Source organism: Cyprinus carpio, chromosome A3, assembly GCF_018340385.1.
Source record: "Cyprinus carpio isolate SPL01 chromosome A3, ASM1834038v1, whole genome shotgun sequence".
Classification (NCBI taxonomy): Eukaryota; Metazoa; Chordata; class Actinopteri; order Cypriniformes; family Cyprinidae; genus Cyprinus; species Cyprinus carpio.
In genome coordinates this window covers 27,746,039-27,765,848 of record NC_056574.1, presented here as the reverse complement: position 1 = coordinate 27,765,848, position 19,810 = coordinate 27,746,039, and the positions used below count along the sequence as shown (strand labels likewise).

General features: G+C 39.1%; 2 protein-coding genes across 4 annotated transcripts in view; both read left to right on the top strand.

Annotated features, from left to right (window-relative positions):
* Nucleotides 1–14,011, top strand: part of LOC109110699 (serine/threonine-protein kinase TAO2-like) — a 28,767-nt gene extending 14,756 nt beyond the window's left edge. For 2 of the 3 annotated variants that reach the window (XM_042727742.1, XM_042727751.1), the window contains 19 exons: nt 948–1,088; nt 1,175–1,246; nt 1,356–1,457; nt 1,533–1,578; nt 1,807–1,903; nt 2,048–2,161; nt 3,383–3,474; nt 3,851–3,944; nt 4,637–4,718; nt 5,823–5,990; nt 6,130–6,336; nt 6,421–6,549; nt 6,633–6,869; nt 7,341–7,469; nt 7,607–7,810; nt 7,912–8,151; nt 8,769–8,990; nt 9,508–9,690; nt 10,532–14,011. In XM_042727742.1, the coding sequence (XP_042583676.1) occupies nt 957–1,088; nt 1,175–1,246; nt 1,356–1,457; nt 1,533–1,578; nt 1,807–1,903; nt 2,048–2,161; nt 3,383–3,474; nt 3,851–3,944; nt 4,637–4,718; nt 5,823–5,990; nt 6,130–6,336; nt 6,421–6,549; nt 6,633–6,869; nt 7,341–7,469; nt 7,607–7,810; nt 7,912–8,151; nt 8,769–8,990; nt 9,508–9,690; nt 10,532–11,407 (3,426 nt within the window). In that variant the 5' untranslated portion in view covers nt 948–956 and the 3' untranslated portion in view covers nt 11,408–14,011. The remainder of the gene's footprint in view (nt 1–947; nt 1,089–1,174; nt 1,247–1,355; nt 1,458–1,532; nt 1,579–1,806; nt 1,904–2,047; nt 2,162–3,382; nt 3,475–3,850; nt 3,945–4,636; nt 4,719–5,822; nt 5,991–6,129; nt 6,337–6,420; nt 6,550–6,632; nt 6,870–7,340; nt 7,470–7,606; nt 7,811–7,911; nt 8,152–8,768; nt 8,991–9,507; nt 9,691–10,531) is intronic. The other variant, XM_042727761.1, reaches the window with a different exon arrangement.
* Nucleotides 14,012–15,130: 1,119 nt separating this feature from the next.
* Nucleotides 15,131–19,791, top strand: LOC109110357 (CDP-diacylglycerol--inositol 3-phosphatidyltransferase (phosphatidylinositol synthase)). Its single transcript, XM_019123413.2, is given in 7 exon segments — nt 15,131–15,402; nt 16,350–16,484; nt 16,570–16,596; nt 16,599–16,722; nt 18,204–18,285; nt 18,426–18,507; nt 18,774–19,791. Coding segments are annotated over 7 exon segments (639 nt in total). The 5' UTR covers nt 15,131–15,359; the 3' UTR covers nt 18,920–19,791.
* The last annotated feature ends 19 nt before the right edge of the window (nt 19,792–19,810 follow it).

The window sequence follows — 19,810 nt, the reverse complement described above, 5'->3', positions numbered from 1 at the left end:
CATTTGCCGTTTGATGTTTCTCAAATGCAACAGAAATGTCAGCGCTTATAAGTTGGGCAATGCGGTGGTCTTGCCAGTGTGACTACTCACAGAAATTAGTCGCACCGGCAGTCTGGAGCCCTGAATAAGCAACTGACGATTAACACTATTTCAGCGCAGATTTTCCTTGCACTTTGGACTTTGAACCCTGGCAGTGCGAGCTCAAGCAGCATAGTTTGAATACACGCAATTTGTTTGTTTATCAGAAAACACAACGTTATGCAGTTTATTTAATTGTTTAAGGGCATTCCGCGATTTCAGTCATCATACAATAACCAGCAACAAACACCCCTTCCTCTTCTCATCGAAGACATGCAATGCAGTACTAAACAGTCTCTCTCTGTCGGTGCTTGTAATGATTTTTCGTCTTTCGCGAACAGTTTTAAATGCTTCCGCACTACCGTCATGTTTGTTACATTAGTGCACTCCTCTATTTGATCGCATCACGTCATTGTTCGGTACAAATTATTCTGCCTTTTTGCTTATTTGGCTAAAAGTAAAATGTAAAAGTAAAATGCGCATGGGCATTTACAAGCTATTTAAAACAAAGGAAAGGGAAAACCCCAATGAACCACGGTATTGGTATTACCGGTGTTGTCACAACATTAAATAATTAAGACACCACTAACAGGTAAAGTAAAAAAATATAATGAGTATATAGTCTAATATTTAGAGAATGAAATGATATGTGACATTTTGTTTACAAGCTGTTTTATTGATGTCTTTCTGCAGTCGAAACAATGATCAGCGATTACATGAGGTGTGAGATGTTCATTCATGTTTATTTCACATTAAAACTAGTAGTAAAGAGGAAGAGATGATTGTGCTCACTTGCGAAATGTTTCGGTACGAATAAGTGTAAACCCCTATTATTTAACACATTCTCTCTCTCTATTTTTCCATCTCAGGAGCCAGTCATGCCTGCCAGTGTGCGTACTGGGACCCCGAAGGACTCAGAGGTGTCTGAGCTCTTCTACAGAGATGATCCTGAGAAGCTCTTCTCTGATCTCCGGGAGATCGGTCATGGCAGCTTTGGAGCCGTGTACTTTGTAAGCAGGCTATGCCAATTTTTGTACGCAATGGGCATTTTGTACATGTGTGCTTGAGGCTCTATATTAACATATTTTTCTTTCAGGCTCATGATGTGCGTTCCAATGAAGTGGTGGCCATCAAGAAGATGTCGTTCAGTGGCAAGCAGTCCAATGAGGTCAGGATCAAAATACAGTTGGAATTTCTGTAGTATTGAATCAGACTATTTAAACCTATTCATGTACAAGAATCATGTTTTTACTACTGGTTGGTGTGTTGGCCCCCAGAAATGGCAGGACATCATAAAGGAGGTGAAGTTCTTGCAGAAGCTCAGACACCCCAATACCATCGAATACAAAGGGTGCTACCTCAGGGAGCACACAGCGTGGGTAAGCGCATACGCATATGTATGTGAGCGATGTGTCTGTCTGACGTGTGCTAATGTTGTCCGTTTCTCCTGTTAGCTGGTGATGGAATACTGTCTAGGATCAGCCTCTGATCTTTTAGAGGGTGAGTAGTTTATGTTTACCTTTCCTCACGTCCTCCTTTCTTTTCAAATAAAGCTGTTATGCTCTCCCTCTGCCCGCTCTGTCTGACATTAGTGATGTCCCTTTTTTTTGGTGCTGTATTTATACAATCAACAGTTAATTTAGAATCATGCAGGTGTAAATATTGTAACCATCACAGTTCTGGATTGTATTTTCCCACGGTGAAATATTTAGCCTTTTTATTCTACAGTGCATAAAAAACCTCTGCAGGAGGTGGAAATAGCTGCTATTACCCACGGTGCACTTCAGGGCCTCGCCTACCTTCACTCTCATAACATGATACACAGGTGAGACCCTTCCTGCTTTTCTTTTGATTTCAGTTTTTATCTTAACGTCCGTTTGCTTTGTTGAAGTTTCTCAGCCTGTTGGCAATAGATGTTTTTCAGTGCTGAAAGATGCATAGGTCTTTATTTATTTATTTATTTTTCTAGAGATGTGAAGGCAGGTAATATTCTGCTAACTGAGCCCGGTCAGGTGAAGCTTGGAGATTTTGGCTCTGCCTCAATCGTTTCTCCTGCCAACTCTTTTGTGGGTACACCATACTGGTAAGTTGTAAATGCAATTGATTATTTGGTTAAAGGAACTATGTTCTATGATTTGATTTTATATTTATAGTCAGGGTTTCTTCTACTAAATGAGCACACAAGTAGTTTTAGCATTTTGTCTACACTGATATAACAATACACTACAGTTAAAAGTTTGGGGAAGATAAAATCAGTAATAAGTTAATACTTTCATTCAGCAGGTGCACAAATCCTTGGAAGTGAACACTTTTACATTGTTACAAAAAAATATATATACTTCCAATAAATGCTGTTCTTGTAAGCTTTCTGTTCATCAAAGAATCCTGAAAAAAGGTATCATAGTCGAGCAACGCAACCAATTTCAGCTGTGATAATAGTAATGTAATGTTCATTATATTGTTTCTTGAGCACCAAGTCAGCATATTAGAATGATTTCTGAAAAAAAGTTAATGCGACAATGAAGACTGGAGTAATGACTGCTAAAATTTCAGCTTTGCTGTAAGAGGAAATTGCATTTCAAAACTTGGTCTCACCCTCAATTACATTTTGAAATAGAAAACAGTTATTTTAACTAATATTTGTACCAATATGTACACAGTGTTAGTGTTTTTGCAGTAATCAAATAAATGCAGCCTGGGTAAGGTGAAAAGAGACGTGTTTCAAAAACATGAACATTTCTCACGAACCCCAAACTTGGTAATAAAGGGTGATATTTACCTAATACAAAGACACTTTTAATGCTCCACACAGAGACTTCCATTACGTTTTGAGTGACAACACACACATTTTAGAATCAGAATTTTGAACTGAATCACTGAACTAATATTTAATCTATGTTTGAACTAGTTTGTGTAGATGAACTGAGTCTATCACTTCTAAAACCATTTTTGTTTCTAATATTTAAATTTAAGATGCTATGAAATGTTTTAACTTTCTCATATTTGCAAGTCATGACAGGGATTGCAAAACAAGTCTAATAGCATAAGCTTTAGAAAACTTCATGGCCAAATAAAAAGCACATAAAAAAAATTGCAGCAGTCACAATGCTGCCCATAAAAAAAAAAAAAAAATTTAAATGGCCAATTTTTGGCCCAGTCTTTTGTCCATTAATGGTCTGGCTGGACTATGAAGAGCCTGTGTTGTGAATATTAAAGTGTGTCTGTGCAGTAGATTGTGCTTTTATTTATTTCAAAAAAGCAAAGAAAGTTCTGTTTATCATGAGCCGTCCCTTCTCGTGTCTAGGATGGCCCCAGAAGTAATTCTAGCCATGGATGAGGGGCAGTATGACGGGAAGGTGGACGTCTGGTCTCTTGGCATCACCTGCATCGAACTAGGTCTGTGATGGTTTGAAAGTGATCCATGACTTCTCACCTCCCACTGACCCGGCCATTAAGGGAGTTTATTTAGGCCAGCGTGTTTCACTGCTTGCGAGTTTGTGTTATGTCTATGTCTTTTGCTATGGAAAGGGATTTGGGTTTTAGTGTCTAAGCTGCTTTGGGTTGTAAGCTAACTTCCACTCTTTCCCTTGCTCTCACCCTCTCTTTCCGTTACCCTCATCCTCCCAGCATTTTCATTTATTCTTTCATAACTCTTAGTCTTTCTGTTTCATTGCAGCACTAATTCTGGTCTCTCATCCTTTTCTTCTGACTTTTGACTGATTTTTCTGTGTGTTTGCACTGGTTTTATATTTCTGTTTGTCTTTCTCTCTAGCTGAAAGGAAGCCACCCTTGTTCAATATGAATGCTATGAGTGCCTTATACCACATTGCGCAAAACGAAAGCCCTGTCCTGGCGTCATACCACTGGTGAGAACTTTGGTCTAGATGTTTTCCTGTTATCTAATTTTCTTATCTTTTGGTTTGTCTTTTACTCCTACATTTGCAATCAGTTTATTTGTTCTTCTGGTTTGCAATTTGTGGGTGAACTTCTATTTTATTAGCTGCTAAATACATAATTCGAAGTATCATGCTAGAATTTGTTAATTTGTATTAATGTTCTCTGATTTTGAGAAAAAAGACAATGCGTTTTGTAAAGATAAAATTCCAGTTTGGAATTGGAAGCTTGTGAATGCTGTGAGAAGGAGAAACCAAGATAGAGGTCATATACTGCTGCACATAAAGTTTTGAGGACTGTCCGTTTCAGTGGCTTGCATTCTCTTTCATAATCCCGTCTAAAAGTAGCCGTCAGGCAGGGAACATTTCTATACACACTGTAAATCACTGGAGTAAAACAATATTATGTGTTTACGATCTCTAGCCTGAAAAATAAAGCAGCATAATCAAGTACTTTTTTTCAGCTCAATTAATAGAAGTTGCTGGGTGGAAGCCTTCCACAACACATTTTTTTAAATGGCTGGGCGACCTGTGTCCATTTGTCTATTGGAAATAAGATTTATATTGAATATTTAATAATAAGTTTTTTTTGTTTGTTTTTTATTGCACTGTCATGTTTTCTATATGTTGATCTTTTCTTTTGTCACTCCCTCTCTTTAATGCAGGTCAGACTACTTCCGTAACTTTGTGGACTCTTGTCTTCAAAAGATCCCTCAGGACAGGCCTACCTCAGATGTGCTGCTCAATGTGAGACTTTTGAATTGAAACGGGTTTTCAGTCACGACGCCCTTTCATATTTGTGCCACCTTACACAAACACTACTGCTGTACAGGCCCAGCAGTCTACCAGCTCTGGACTGCTACATGAAGATGAAGCTGATGGTTCAGAAGGATCTTAAGAACACTTTAAGTACTTATTTGATGCCACAGTAAAAACTATAGCATAACTAATAAAGTTGAAATATTATAATTGACAAGTGAACAGTCAGTAATAAAATAAGAACACACACATTTCAAGTTACTTGGTGTGTCCTTTTATCCTTTTATCATTTAACCCGATTATTCAGGTAGAGTAAGGATAGTCAAATCTAGCCTAAACCATGAAGTACTCACCAGCCGGCAGGTTAAAGTTCTTTGGGAATGACGAAGAAGACTCCTTTGTGGTTGTTTTTGTTTGAGGCTCAGTTGGTAGTTATAAGTACAGTTTAACGGGAGGCAATCCTAACAATGAAATCTCTTATTTTATTAGTTACAATACAAAGTAGTTAATTCAAAAATAAAACAAAATCAGCTAAGCTATGAGTTCTATAATCAAACTCTGAACAGCAGTATTGGAGAGGCTGTAAAGCGCCCCTCAATAGGGTATCAGGTGTCCTTCGCTTAATGCAGGCAGCATTTCAAATATTGTTAATGATGGAACAGAAATATAATTAAATGAAAAATAACACTGCATAGTGTTCACTGTATAAATTAAATATGGATTAAGCTTTGTTATAGTTGTTTTGTTGTTTGATTAACATTGACACAGACAGTAGTAGGTATTTATAGGCTGCTATCCCTTTAAGACCGTATTCACGGAGCACTATCATGATACACATCTGATTTCTTTGTTTATGTTTACTTTACTTAAGACATAACCAACTGTGTAAACGAGAATATTTGCTGAAACGGGAATTTTAAGATAAATTTGGTCACGTACACACTGCAAGTTCCAGGAATGACAACCGCATTTAAATGCTGTATAACTGTAACTGTAGCTCATACATCTTTACACATACACACACACACTGAGATTGTGTAATGAAGTTCATCTATACAGCTCTGTGGTTCACACCATGTATTCCCTTCACAGCACCATTTCCTATCCCGAGAGCGCCCCCATTCTGTAGTGATGGATCTGATCACCCGCACCAAAGACGCTGTGCGAGAGCTAGACAACCTGCAGTACAGGAAGATGAAGAAGATCCTGTTTCAGGAAACTCACAATGGCCCCACACAGGAAGGAGGAGAGGAGGAAGAGGTACATCCAGAGGCTTGTTAACCTTTGTCTTTGATCCTTCTGTCTAGTTCAGCCCAGTTTCTGCTCTTTTGTTATATCATTCTATACTACAGAAAACAGGAAAGATCATGACATCTTATTTGTTTGTGTGTGCGTGTAGGAAGCAGAGCAGTACCTCTTGCAGACGGGCACGGTGAATAGCATGGAGAGCTCTCAGTCTGTTCCCTCCATGTCCATCAGCGCCAGCTCCCAGAGTTCCTCTGTCAACAGCCTGGCTGATGGCTCCGACGACAGTGCGGAGATGGCCATGATGCAGGAGGGAGAACAGACTGTCACGTCTAACAGCTCCATCATTCACCGCCCCACTGTATGTAATCAAGGCCCGACAGCACACAGCCTTCTGAAACTGTCTTTTCCTTGACTAATTTGTTTTTGTCCATCCGTCTGTCAGGCACGTGATAATATTTATGACGACCCATATCAGCCGGAGATGGAGTCTCCACAGCAGGCATCCTCGGCCGCTCGGAGGAGGGTGCACAGAAACCGAGACCATTTCGCCACCATCCGCACAGCCTCTCTTGTGAGCCCCTGACTGACCTGCAGTCCATATTTTTTCTTTATATCGGAAGTTAACTTTCTCTTTCTCCCTTTCTTTCTTTCCAGGTGACCCGTCAGATTCAGGAGCATGAACAGGGCTCAGCTCTGAGGGAGCAGATGTCCGGATACAAGCGCATGAGGAGGCAGCACCAGAAACAACTGCTGGCTCTGGAGAACAAACTCAAGTCTGAGATGGATGAACATCAGCTCAGACTGGACAAAGAGCTGGAGACCCAGAGAAACAACTTTAGCAGTGAAGCAGACAAGTTGAGTAAGAAACATCAGGCCATCCTGGAAAAAGAGGTGAGGGGAAAATAAAATACTATACGTTTCACATCACTTGCAAGAATGGAAGTATCATATGCTCACCAGGGCTGCATTTGTTTGATCAAAAATACAGTAAAAACAGAAATGTTGTAAAAATATCATTACAATTTAAAACAACTGTTTTTATATATATATATTTTCTTTGTTGGAAAAGCTAAGTTTGCCATTATTCCATTTGATCGCTCAGAAATCATTCTAATATACTGATTTGATGTTCAAGTGACATTTATTATTTTTTCTTATTTTTGTGGACATTGATGCATTGTTTTTTCATTATTCTTTGATGGATAGAAAGTTCAAAAGAACAGCATTTATTTGAAATCTTTTGTAACATGTTTTGAAAACTATAACTTTTCATCAATTCAGTGCATCCTTGTGCACCAAACCTTTGAATGGTAGTGTGTGTATATATATTCTTTATACATATTTATCTTGTGTGCTTTTCAGATTAAAGCTGCGCAGGCGGAAGAGAAAAAATTTCAACAGCACATATTGAACCAGCAGAAGAAAGAACTCAACAGCCTGCTGGATTCCCAGAAACGCCAGTACAGGCAACGCAAGGAGCAGCTCAAGGAGGTACGCTGTCGAAGAGTCAACTGTCCTTATGGCTTCATCACTATGAATTCAGAGTAACTGTACTTGATGTAGCATTTCTCTCATTTCTTATACTTAACTTGCTTTTCTCACCTTGAAATCCTTCCCCACGGCAACAGGAGCTGAGTGAGAACCAGTCCACGCCGAAGCGAGAGAAGCAGGAATGGTTGGTAAGGCAGAAAGAGTGTCTGCAGCAGATCCAGGCTGAGGAAGAGGCTTCATTATTACGGCGACAGAGGCAGTATTATGAGCTGCAGTGCCGACAGTATAAGAGGAAGATGCTGCTCGCAAGACACAATCTGGAGCAGGACCTGCTCAGAGAGGTTAGACGGACACGTTTATGAATGCTTTTCCCTTTCTTTTTTGCTTTCTACCTCACCTTTTGTCTGTTAATCTCTTGCTATGTCTTTATTTGTCCCTGTAGGATTTGAATAAACGTCAGACTCAGAAGGATCTCGAGTGTGCTATGTTGTTGAGACATCACGAGTCCACTCAGGAGCTGGAGTTCAGGCAGCTGGGGCTGGTCCAGCACACTCGGACCGACCTGATCCGAACGCAGCACCAGAGCGAGCTGGCCAACCAGATGGAGTATAATAAGCGGCGTGAGCAGGAACTCCGTCAGAAACACGCTGTGGAGGTCCGCCAGCAACCCAAGAGCTTAAAGGTGATGGGATCTTTAGTGTTTGTGAGATGCACAACAGGGTTGAACAAAATTCAGATTTTTTTTTGAAATTGCTCCCATTCACTTTATGAATACAAATGTGAATATCCTGTTGGATCTTAACTTGGAATGAATTGCAAAATGGACAAGAACCAATTATTTCATAGTTATTATTTTTAAGGTAATTGATTGCTAAAGTGATGTATTGTTTTTCTATCTTGTGGAACTTGTAAAGAGCATTTTGGGAATTTAATTTCTTACACGCTCTAAAAATGATTCAATCATTATTTTTGCCAAATTTTAATTTTACTTAATTTTCAAATGCATTGCAGTGTATCCTGTTTGTTATAGAAATTCAGATTTAATTGGAATTTAAATTCAGATTTTAGTGCCACACAACTCTAATGTACACTGACTAATGTTGTCTAAGAAAAGACTCATGTTTGGCAGTTGCAAGGGTGAGATACCACATAGGGCTTCTGTTAAACCGAACCGTCTAAGATATAACCTACACGTAATCAAACATTCCAGTGATGCAAACACACACCAGATGATTAGGAGGCATTTCTTTGCTTGAATGTTAAGTGCTCAAGTATGTTTCTTGCACTTTTTTCTTTCAGACGAAAGAGCTCCAGATCAAACGTCAGTTCCAAGACACCTGTAAGATTCAGACACGGCAGTACAAAGCCTTGCGGAATCACCTGCTGGAGACCACGCCCAAATCAGAGCATAAAACCGTACTGAAGAGACTCAAAGAGGAGCAAACACGTAAACTGGCCATCTTGGCTGAGCAGTACGACCATTCCATCAAAGACATGCTGTCCACACAGGCTGTGAGTAAGGCAAGGAGAGACCATTTTTAATGCTTTGTTTCACTTTAAGTGGTGCACAATCACAGGAAGATAGAAAGTAACAAGAATAATGCATGTATGCAAAGCAAGCACATACTTGGGTTAATGTCTTAGAAACCAGTCAAGAACATTTTTTTCCTGTTCCCATTATTCTCAGTGGCTTATTGTAAATACTATTTAAAAAAAAAAAAAAAAATCTGCATAATATAAAGGCAGTAATTGTGTTTTTTTTTTTTAATGTATAATGTATTTTTTCATATAATTTATTTTTTGCCTCACAATAATTTGAAAAAAAAGGACCTAAAATATGCTTGCTTTTTATATTAACAGAATACAAAATTATTTATTTATTTATTTATTTTTTTATTTTGAGGTGATATATATTGTCTTGACAGGTTGCATGAGGTTTTCCCACTTAATCCACAGTACCTATAACCACGACACTGGACCTAAATCTCTTTATTGGCTGCTTCTCTACTGATGTCCTGCCTCTTTGTTTACCCAACAGTTGCGATTGGATGAGACTCAGGAGGACGAGTACCGAGCGCTGCGCATGCAGCTGCAGAAGGAATTGGAGCTGCTGAACGCTTATCAGAGCAAAATAAAGATGCACACAGACACGCAACATGAGAGAGAGGTCAAAGACCTGGAGCAGAGGGTGTCTATACGGAGAGCTCTACTTGAGCAGAGGGTAAGAGAGAGAAATGGATTGAATATTCCTGAATGAATAGATCATAATGGCTCTGTTCCAAAACCTAATGAAGGCATACTTTATACAAAAATTAAAATTCTGAAATCATTCACTCACCATGTTGTTCCAAACCTGTATTCATTTCTTTCTTTTGCTAAAAACAGAAGATCATATTTTGTAGAATGTTGGTAAAAATACTTTTTCTCGTCCCCATTGACTTCCATAGCATTTTTTCTTTTCATACTCTGGAAGTCACTGGGGCCCAGAAACTGTTTGGCTACCCACATTCTTCAAAGCGTTTTCTTTTCTGTTAAACAGAAGACAGTCACTCTTTTGGAACAACTTGAGGGTGAGTAAATGATGACAGAATTTTTGTTTTGGGGTGAACTGTCCCTGTACTATTTATTTACACTAGTGTTCAAAGTTTGGGATCAGCAAGGTGCATTAAATCTATAAAGAATGATAAAGAATCCTGCAAATGTATGTATCACGGTTTACACAATATTAAGCAGTACAATTGTTTTCAACATTGATAATGTAAATGTTTCTTCTACAGCAACTCAGAACATTAGAATGATTTCTGAAGGATCATGTGACATTGAAGAAAATTCATGCTGAAATTGTCTTTGCATCACATAATTTTAAAATAGGAAACAGTTTTGAATTATAAGAATATTTCACAATATAACTAGTATTGCTGTATTTTTGTTTAAATAAATGCAGCCTTCGTGAGTAGACACAGCAAACTCAACTCACAAAGATAATACTGTAATAAGCATCAAAACACATAGTCCACTTTTCTAATTCTTATTCCTTTGGTCACCATTTTGCCTCTCTTCAGATCGAGGAGGAGATGTTGTCTCTGCAGAATGAGCGCTCTGAGCGAATCCGGGCTCTGCTCGAGTACCAAGCTCGAGAAATTGAGTCCTTTGACTCAGAAAGCATGCGCCTGGGCTTTAGTAACATGGCTTTGAGCGGCATCCCTGCTGAGGCTTACAATCAGGGTTACCCCAACCCTCCCTCTTCTGGACCTGGGGGCTGGCCATCCCGTCCTGTGCCCCGCTCAGGCAGCCAGTGGAGCCACGGAGTCCAACACTCAGCGGCGCCGCCCTCCTGGCGTAGTCAAAACAGTACAGCCGGCTTCAGCCAAGGGGAGCAAATCTCCAGCCGAGAGAGGGATTTAGATGGTATGGGCGCCCGTGGCTTTCCAAGCTCTCGCTCCTCCGCCTCGTCAGCATCGTCATCGTCCTCGCATCATCACCTCCGTTACATGCCGCAGCAGTACCACCACCAGAGCACGCCACACCTGTACAGCCGAGAGAGAGAGTGGGGAGGTGGCAGTGGAGGAGGAGGAGGAGGAGGTCACCACTCATCTTCATCCTCCTCTCATGGCCACTCGCATCACATTTCTTCACATGCCTCTTCCCAGTCCCTTGGTCTCCTCCCTCCACCACCACCTCCTCCGCCCATCTCACTTTCCTCATCTTCTCCTCCATCCTCCTCCTCCTCTTCTTCCTCTCAGAGTGGCTACGGAGGAAGGGGCGAGAGCTTGGCTGTGAGGGGCCCCAGCCTGATGGCTTTGAGAAACAGTCCAGGGCCTCTTCGGAGAACAGCCTCTGGCGGGGGCGCCGGCGGGTCGGCCGCAGATGGAGGTTTGAGCCGAAGTACATCAGTGACATCGCACATTTCCAACGGATCCCACCTCTCCTACTCGTAGAGGGTCATGCAGGAAGATCTGACGGTGCAGTTGAACATTTTGGGGAGAAAAGGCCTTCACGTAACTCATTTAGGAGTCAAACTGGGAGAAGCAGTATTTAGATGGGTACACCTTTACTTACAAGAAGATAGATCTCAGGGTTTTGGGATTCGGGAGGGCTCAGGGTTTAGATCAGGAACAGAAAAGACGAGATGTACTGTAACAGGAGCAGAAAGCTATGCTGTTGAGTGAGTGAGTGGGAGGAAGGGAAGAGATGAAAATAACATAAGTGGTGCCAATACTGCAGATTGGGCTCATCCTCAGCCGGTTCTTTTTGCTTTTGTTTTATTTTTAAACTGTCAGACAGAACCACTGAATTCTGCTCTTTCATGTCCAGGTATTTTCTTGCACATCTTTAAGATAATATTTTATGCTTAATCCTGGACCATATTAAGCTGAATTCGTTTAGTGCAATTCATTTAAAGACTCCTTTTATTTTTAAAGGAATAGTTTGCCAAAAATGAAAAATCTGTCATTTATCTCCCTTTCATGTTGTTACGAGCCCTACATACTGTTATTTTTTTCATAGAACACTGATGAGTATGTATTGACTGATGAGTGTAACTTGAGTTTGAGCCAGAGGGTGATGAGTCCTACTAAAGTCAGTTTTACTGCTAACGGGAGCGAAGCGAGTGAGTCGGATGCAATAGAAGGTGCTGTAGCATGTTTCAGGGAGACGAGGCATAAACTGAGGAACTAAAAGGGTGATTAAACTGATTTTTGTGTAATTATGTAGATAGCACTCAAACAATACTAAAATAAGGTCTATCAGTGATGGTTTTTAAATTGTACATTTGTATTTGAGTCGAGGACAGGAGGCAGTTTTTTGTTTTAAAATAATTTTTGTATTCTGTATTCTTTTATTTTATTTTTTAAAACAATGCCACATGTCATACTGCCATCTAGAGGCTCAGCTGACCTAAAGCAACTCCGCCCACTGTCCTTATAAGGGCAAGCTGCCATTTAAGTTGCAGTTGGTTTTAACTGGGCTGTAATTGAGTGTCTGTTATTAGCGTAGGGTGATACAATTACTTTTAAAAAGAGATTGAACCTGGCTGGTTGAGTAAGCCATTACCTTGACTGTGTAAATATGATGTACATGTCCAAAAGAGAGTTGGGTTTCTGTGCATGAGACTGATGCACAGAGACCATTTGTATACAAACATACACAACAGACGTTTATATATGACTTTGAGTGAATATGTGTATATTACATCACCTGTCAAAGGTTTTAAAGGGAAAGTCATAAGACTGATTCCTGTTCAACACTTTTGATCTATATTGTACTTATACAATGTGTATATACAAGCACTAACTCTTATATAGGGTAATAATAATTTTGCTATGTGAATTGGAAACTGAAATGGAAAAAATAGATGCTGTCGTTGTTAATACACCTACTACTGCCACTGTTAAATTTGTGTTGTACACTAATTTTTCTTTTTACAATCTTTTTTAAGACTTGTTTTTTTTTTTTTTTTTTTTTTTTTTAAATAATGCTTACCACTAGGTGGGAAATGTTGGCAGTGTCACAGTAGGAATTTTAAGTCTCTTAAGTTTTAGATTAAAAAAAATAACAAAAAAGGACTACCTATCCCAGCATTCCTTGTTACATCTCAGGGTAGGAGTCTGTTGTGCAGCGCGTTGTCAGGAGAGTAGTATTTTAGAGCCAGTATTAAACTTGTACAGAACATTTTAAGGGATTTTAGCTGTATAGAACATTTCTAGACGACTGTAAAGTGTTTTTTTCCCTCCATTTCGTTTTCTGGAATGAATTACTTATTTTTGCGCATTTTACATTTTTATGCACAAAACGGACAAAAGGCATCACAAGCTGTTTACATTGACAACAGATATCTCCAGCGTCCCTGTAAGAATGTGGTGAAAGACGAAGCTCGATTTTGCCAGTAATGTTATATTTTTCCTTCGGGAAAACCGAAATCTTTTGTGCTCCCACACTGCCAGCTCTCTTTAGACACCAGCATTCACTCGGACTCTCCCTTCGCTCTCCTGAACCGAGGAGACATGCAGTACCTCACTTCCCTGTGCCTGGCCGATCACTTCTTAGTGTTTTCAGTGTTCACTTCATTCCCAAACCCATTTCCCTCACATCGCCGCATTCCCTTATGTCCTTACTTTACTTGGTTGCTAACATCTGTGGACAGAGAGGAGAAAAAAATCCTCAGCCCATCTGTAGCTCTGGGCTACCATGTAATGTGTTTACAGCAACACGTGCTGGATTCTTATCAGTGTATCCTCTTGAGGGGGTGTTTCAGTGTCTGGTGGTATAGGGAACTTAAGGTAAGTGTATGAAATCGCCACCATCTTCCTGCAGTGTTTAAAGAATTGGAGCTAAATTGGTGGAACTGCGTGTAGCCTGTGCTGAAATATATTGCAAAATTGTGATGTTTGAAAGGGTGATTGAGAGCATGGTTTTCAGGGAGCTCAGAAAAATAGGCCAAATTGCGTTCAGGTGAAATGACTACAGGAGAACTCTTTAACACATGGGCTATAGAACTTGTACAGAAAATGATTTACAAGTCATTAAAAAGGATTCAAGCAAAATGACCTTTCCTGTGTGATCTGTCTGCACTAATGCACAATTTGTTTTCAGCACCTCTAGCCTGTTTTCTGAATGGTGAGTGCACATCTTCCATGCACCAGTGATGCTGAAGGTGGAGAAAAGACAGTTTCCATAGAGACAGAGGCAGTACTAAATGGAAAAAAAAAATGTTTGTTCTGGTGTAAGGCTATTTTTAGTCTCAAAATCATTCCATTTATTTATGGGATATTTTGCAGTTACATTCTGTTCATTTGTTTCTATTCTGCAGTGTTCTTGTTTAAAGGGCATTGCAATTACATTTTCATCTAGCTAAAGAACAGCTAAAAACAAGATAATTGTCAGGTTGGAATGTCAACGTGGATTTAAAGACTTTGGTGATGTTCCTAGAATGTTCTTTTTAGTTTCTGTTACTTTTATATAATTGTGTAACCATAACTTAAAGTTCTCACAACTTTGCATGGAGGTTTTTGTGATTAACCTAACCTAACTTAGCTTAATATAATAATTTACTCAATGCTCTGTAAGGGTTATGTTAAGGTTTTTATTTTATAACTAGCTTTTTTTATGTGAAAACAGTAAGAACTTAACACATTTTGCAGTGGTTAAATGTTTAATTTTCCTTAATCATAAATTATATTTAGTAAAATTAAACAAACCGACACTGCATATGAATTTTTTTTTTTATGAAACCGGGCACATTAAAAAAAAATCAGTCAAAACACTGCACTTGATTCTACGTGGTCTAAATTAAAAGTGTTGTGAAAGGAAAGTGGGATAATGCACATTTTAGCAAAATAAACCACTTATTACAAAAATAAATGCGCCTTATGCAGATTTATTTAGCGCTAATGACCTACAGAATGTATATTAACTCTTGAATATGCATATTTTTGCAGTTCATGATTTTAATTTGAAGCTTTTCTAACTGATTGACCTATAAAACCACTGTTAATGGACATTGCATACATAGATAGATAGATAGATAGATAGATAGATAGATAGATAGATTTTCATTACACAACAGAAAGTAGTTAAAATAGTAAAGTACTATAGTGCAAATTTATGAGGGAAAAACAAAAATGTTTCAATGAATATATATGTTTCCATTGCAGTTATAATAATGGCTGGGTTGTCACTGTACTGTCAGCCGTGGCATGTGTGACAGAGGACAGAGCGCGTGCCAGTTAAAGGGGAGGATTCCTCTGACAGCGTGCGCGCGTACGGGAAACATGACGTCATGCGCCACGCTCCGCTACAGTCCTCCAGCAGTCGGAGGGGTCTGAAGAGGGAAATAGAAACATAGAAACCTAGATTTTAGGCAGCGCCGACCAAATAGAAACGCTCGCCACCATGGCCGAAGAGAATATCTTTCTGTTCGTGCCGAATTTGATCGGTGAGTGTCAATCGAGCGCGTTAACTAACTAGTTCTGCGCACATTTAACCGCGACTTTCGGTCAAATAGTGGTTATTTCATTTAAAATGTGTATTTAAAGGTCACAAAGGTTTTTGTGTAAATAATCTAGTGTACAGTTTTCATGATTATTGTATTTGACAGCGGCTTTTTTTACTTCCTGCGGATGCTGACATGATGCTTTTAGGCTGTCACTGTAACATTAATACAAGAGTGAAGCTTAATCAGTACAGCGCATTCATCCACTAATGCCATCAAAGATTAAAGTCTGTATACATTAAAATTCACCCCATTTAATGTCTAAATCTAGATTATGGATCTTATTATGAACAGTTTATTCCTGCATGTGTTATTAACATTTTTTGACCTAGTAATGTTTATTGAAAACGTCGTAACAGAAAACTTTTGAGTGCAACACCCACATCTCAAAATTAAAACCAAAAATCTAATTAACAATTAGTTCCCGTATTTTATTAATTAATTTCCTCGTTTTAGTTTAATCTGGACGACAAATTATATTTATTTGTTCCCTCATTTTTTTTTTATTAGTTCATTTGTTTTAGTTAAATTGAGGCCACACATTAAGAATTTGTTTCCATTACTTAATTATTAGTTCCATTGTTTTATTTAGATCATGGCTAAAAATAAAGAATTTTTTCCCACAACTTCTTAATTCATTACCTCATTTTAATAAATCGGGGGCCACATTGTACTAAATAATTCCCTACTTTTTAGGAAATCACAACTTTGTGTTACCAATTAGTACAATGTGGCCACGATTCACTAAAACGAGGGAAAAAATAAAAAAAATGAGGGAACAAATTCCTAATTCGTGGCCACGATAAATATATTTTTGTTCGCATGTTGTGTGCGGCTTTCTGTACATGTACACTCATAATCCCTTTGAATCTCTTCCACACTTTCAATAGGATATGCTCGTATTGTACTGGCTCTGATATCCTTCTTTCTAATGCCCTGCTGCCCGGGCCCGGCAGTGTTTTGTTACCTACTCAGTGCCCTGTTGGATGCCTTCGATGGACACGCAGCTCGCGCTCTTAATCAAGGTAGTGATCTTCAGCTATGTGTTGTACATTATTCCTCTTTCTGTGCTTTTCTCTCTCTCTTTGCTCATCCCTGCCTCTTCCTTAGGTACAAAGTTTGGTGCCATGCTGGACATGTTACAGACCGTTGTGCCACCATGTGTTTGTTGGTGAACCTGGCACTGCTGTACCCGTCCTACACTTTCTTGTTTCAGCTCAGCATGTGTCTGGACATGGCCAGCCACTGGCTGCACCTGCACAGGTGTGTCCAAAACATCTGTCATCCAATAGAATGCTGAGGAATGAGTCCTAAAACCCATCGTCCCCAAGTCCATGTGTTTTCAGTGTGAATGAGTTTTTGGTTAGATGCTTGAAATAAGGTCTGCAGTAAAAAAGTATATATCAGAGAAATATGCAATTTCAAAGGCAGCGAAGGTCTGTGGTTAACACAAGCTCAAGATATTTTCACGTTTTATTCTATGACATAAAATATATATCAGTTACATTACATTTTGCGTGTCTTGAAGGCGGTTGTGTTAACAAGTGGCTTAATGGGACTAGAGAGGTTGTTGGTGATCATGATGAAAAAAAACATGTAAGGATCATAAACTTTTGTTGGTTTTCTGCAATAATCCAAAAGATTCCAGGTTGGCCATCAAAAATATGTCATCCCTGCAGCAATCTATAAGAGACATCTGGTGTATGCATGCATAAAGCCATAGTTGATTTAAGACCATATTTGGGGGCATTTGGTTCTCTCTTAATGTTTACAGATTATCTCGCAACAAATTGGTAAGCATCATCCATCAGAGGCAGATCCTGGCATAGCCTCCATAGTCATTTTGCTTAGACTGGAATGGTTCTCTTGTGCAACATGGGACACTACTGCCACCCCCGCACATAGCTCTCAGATGCACGCTCCACTTGTGTAATTGCTAATTTGTAGTCTGCTTTTCATTCCAGTGAAATTGCAAAGTTAAATGCTCCCGCATTTCTAATATATATCTACTATATATCGACAAACAAATGCAGTTTTATTGCTCCTTTATTGCAGTCTGCAGATCTGTCTCCATCCAATTAACAGTCAATTGATAGAACCAAATCCCTGTCCTATATTTTGTTCTTTTTCGCTAATAAATTTTACAATACGGAAGAAATGATTTGTTGCTATTTCCATTTCATCATGGCTTTAAAAAACACTTTTTATATATTTTAACCCACAATCTCTCAGCTAGCTAGATTTTACTTGTAACACTTGATTAAAATCAGTAACTAACACTATTATCTAATACAGTGGTTCTCAATTCCAGTCCTCTTGCCCCCTGCACAACACATTTTGTATGTCTCTCTTATCGCTTCAGACGTTTGTTCTATTTGAACGTTAGTGCCCTGCGAAGTGGCCATCACAGGATATTCCGCCATGATTCCAGTTCGAAGCGAACGTATATGTTCTATTCAAAGTGCATTAAAGTGTGCGAGACGTGAATTTAAATTGTATTTATTTACAGAGGTATATGATGTCACTCTTGTGTGAAGACGTTGCGCAGCGCATTTCCGTGAATGAATGTTCCGAAGTGAAGTAAACTTCAACAGATTTCCCCTGCTCAGGGAGTAGGGAGCAATGAACACTGTGTAGGGACCATGTCAATCAGAACACAGTTCATGCACGGAGCTCACTTCTAACGAGTTGATTATCTGAATCAGGTGTGTTGACGAAGAGGCTTTTTTCCCCATTTCTTTCAGTTCCATGATGAAGGGAGCCACCAGTCACAAGACCATTGATCTCTCTGGCAACCCCATCTTACGGCTGTACTACACATCCAGGGTAACACACTCACTCATGCACATTCATTCACACAGTCAGGAACTCCCATCAAAAGCTTATTCGGTTGTTCTTAAAGCATGCATATCTAATGAAAAAGTTTTACATGTACTGGCTGTTCTGACATGAGTGTTTTTTCGCAGCCGGTGTTGTTTTTCATGTGTATGGGGAACGAGCTGTTCTTCTGTCTGCTGTATGTAATGCACTACATCGAGGAACCCCAGGGTGAGTATCAGTCTTTATAATATCAGTCTTTATAATGGACCATTTTCCCAGACTGTGATGCTGTGATTTATTTTATATTTATAACACTATACTTTGTGTTATATTACCTCGGCAACTAGTTAGTGCTGTTGCATGAGTGTTTCTATCTTTCTTTTTGCCAGTTTTATTAATTGAAGTAGTACTCAATTCATAAGGATGCACTATAGCAATGCTATAATACAAATTATATTTTATTTAAATATTGGTTGCATTTTTGTTCTACCCAGTGTGGCTGCAATGGCTGCTGGGAGTTTGCAGCGTGGTCTGTGTGCTGAAGTCTGGCATTAGTCTCCTCCACCTCATCACCGCCTCCCGTAACATGGCTGCTATCGATGTGGCTGACCGTGAGAGAGAGCGGAGCAAAGCACAATGAGACATGAGAGTATGCAGAAACCAAGAAAAATGAGACAAAGGCCGTGCAAAAGAAATGAGCAGAAAAAAGAGTGATGAGATCGCTGGCCAGTGTAAATGAGGATGAGATAATGGCAATCAATCACTGGACCACACAAGCCTCAGTGAGCATTGATATTTATTTGAATATAGATTATCAATGCTATAATGCCAGGGCAAATTCCTTATGAGATTTATCCATATTCCTGTAGATGTGCTTTTTATTTCTGTTGATGGAACTAGTTGCACTATGAGTTTACCATGTTTATGTCATCTTTCAGGGTGTCATCATATTAATTTTTATTTTTGAGGGTTAATTTATTCGTTAATGGAATAAACATGTGTCATTTTAATGGAATTTAGAACACCTCTTCTATTTAAAACCAACATTTCCACACGTGCACACACACACACACACACACACACACACACACACACACACACACACACACACACACACACAGGCACATTCCACACTGAAAGCCACTTGAGTATTACTGTATTTGACCATTGTTTTATCATTAGTTTTGGTATTTAATTTACGAGCCTGTCTATTACGGTTTTATTACACTTGTTTTTGTTGCAGGTATATCAAAGAACGTTTATCTGTTTGAATATTAGTTTAAAGAGTGTGAAGCCATTGTTATATTAATTAAGTGGTTCTGGCATCATTTTCGTCCATAGCCTTCTGAATGTATTATTGGGTTGTAGTAGAGGAGTAGACAGTAGGAGTAGTCTAAAGTTTTACAGCTGTTATTATAAATGATCAGAAATATATGAGAGTTTTATGATTGTGGAGAAAAGTCATTTTGTACTGTAACTGGTGATTTGACAATAAAGATATCCTGACAACAAGATGCAGCTGTTTATTTAT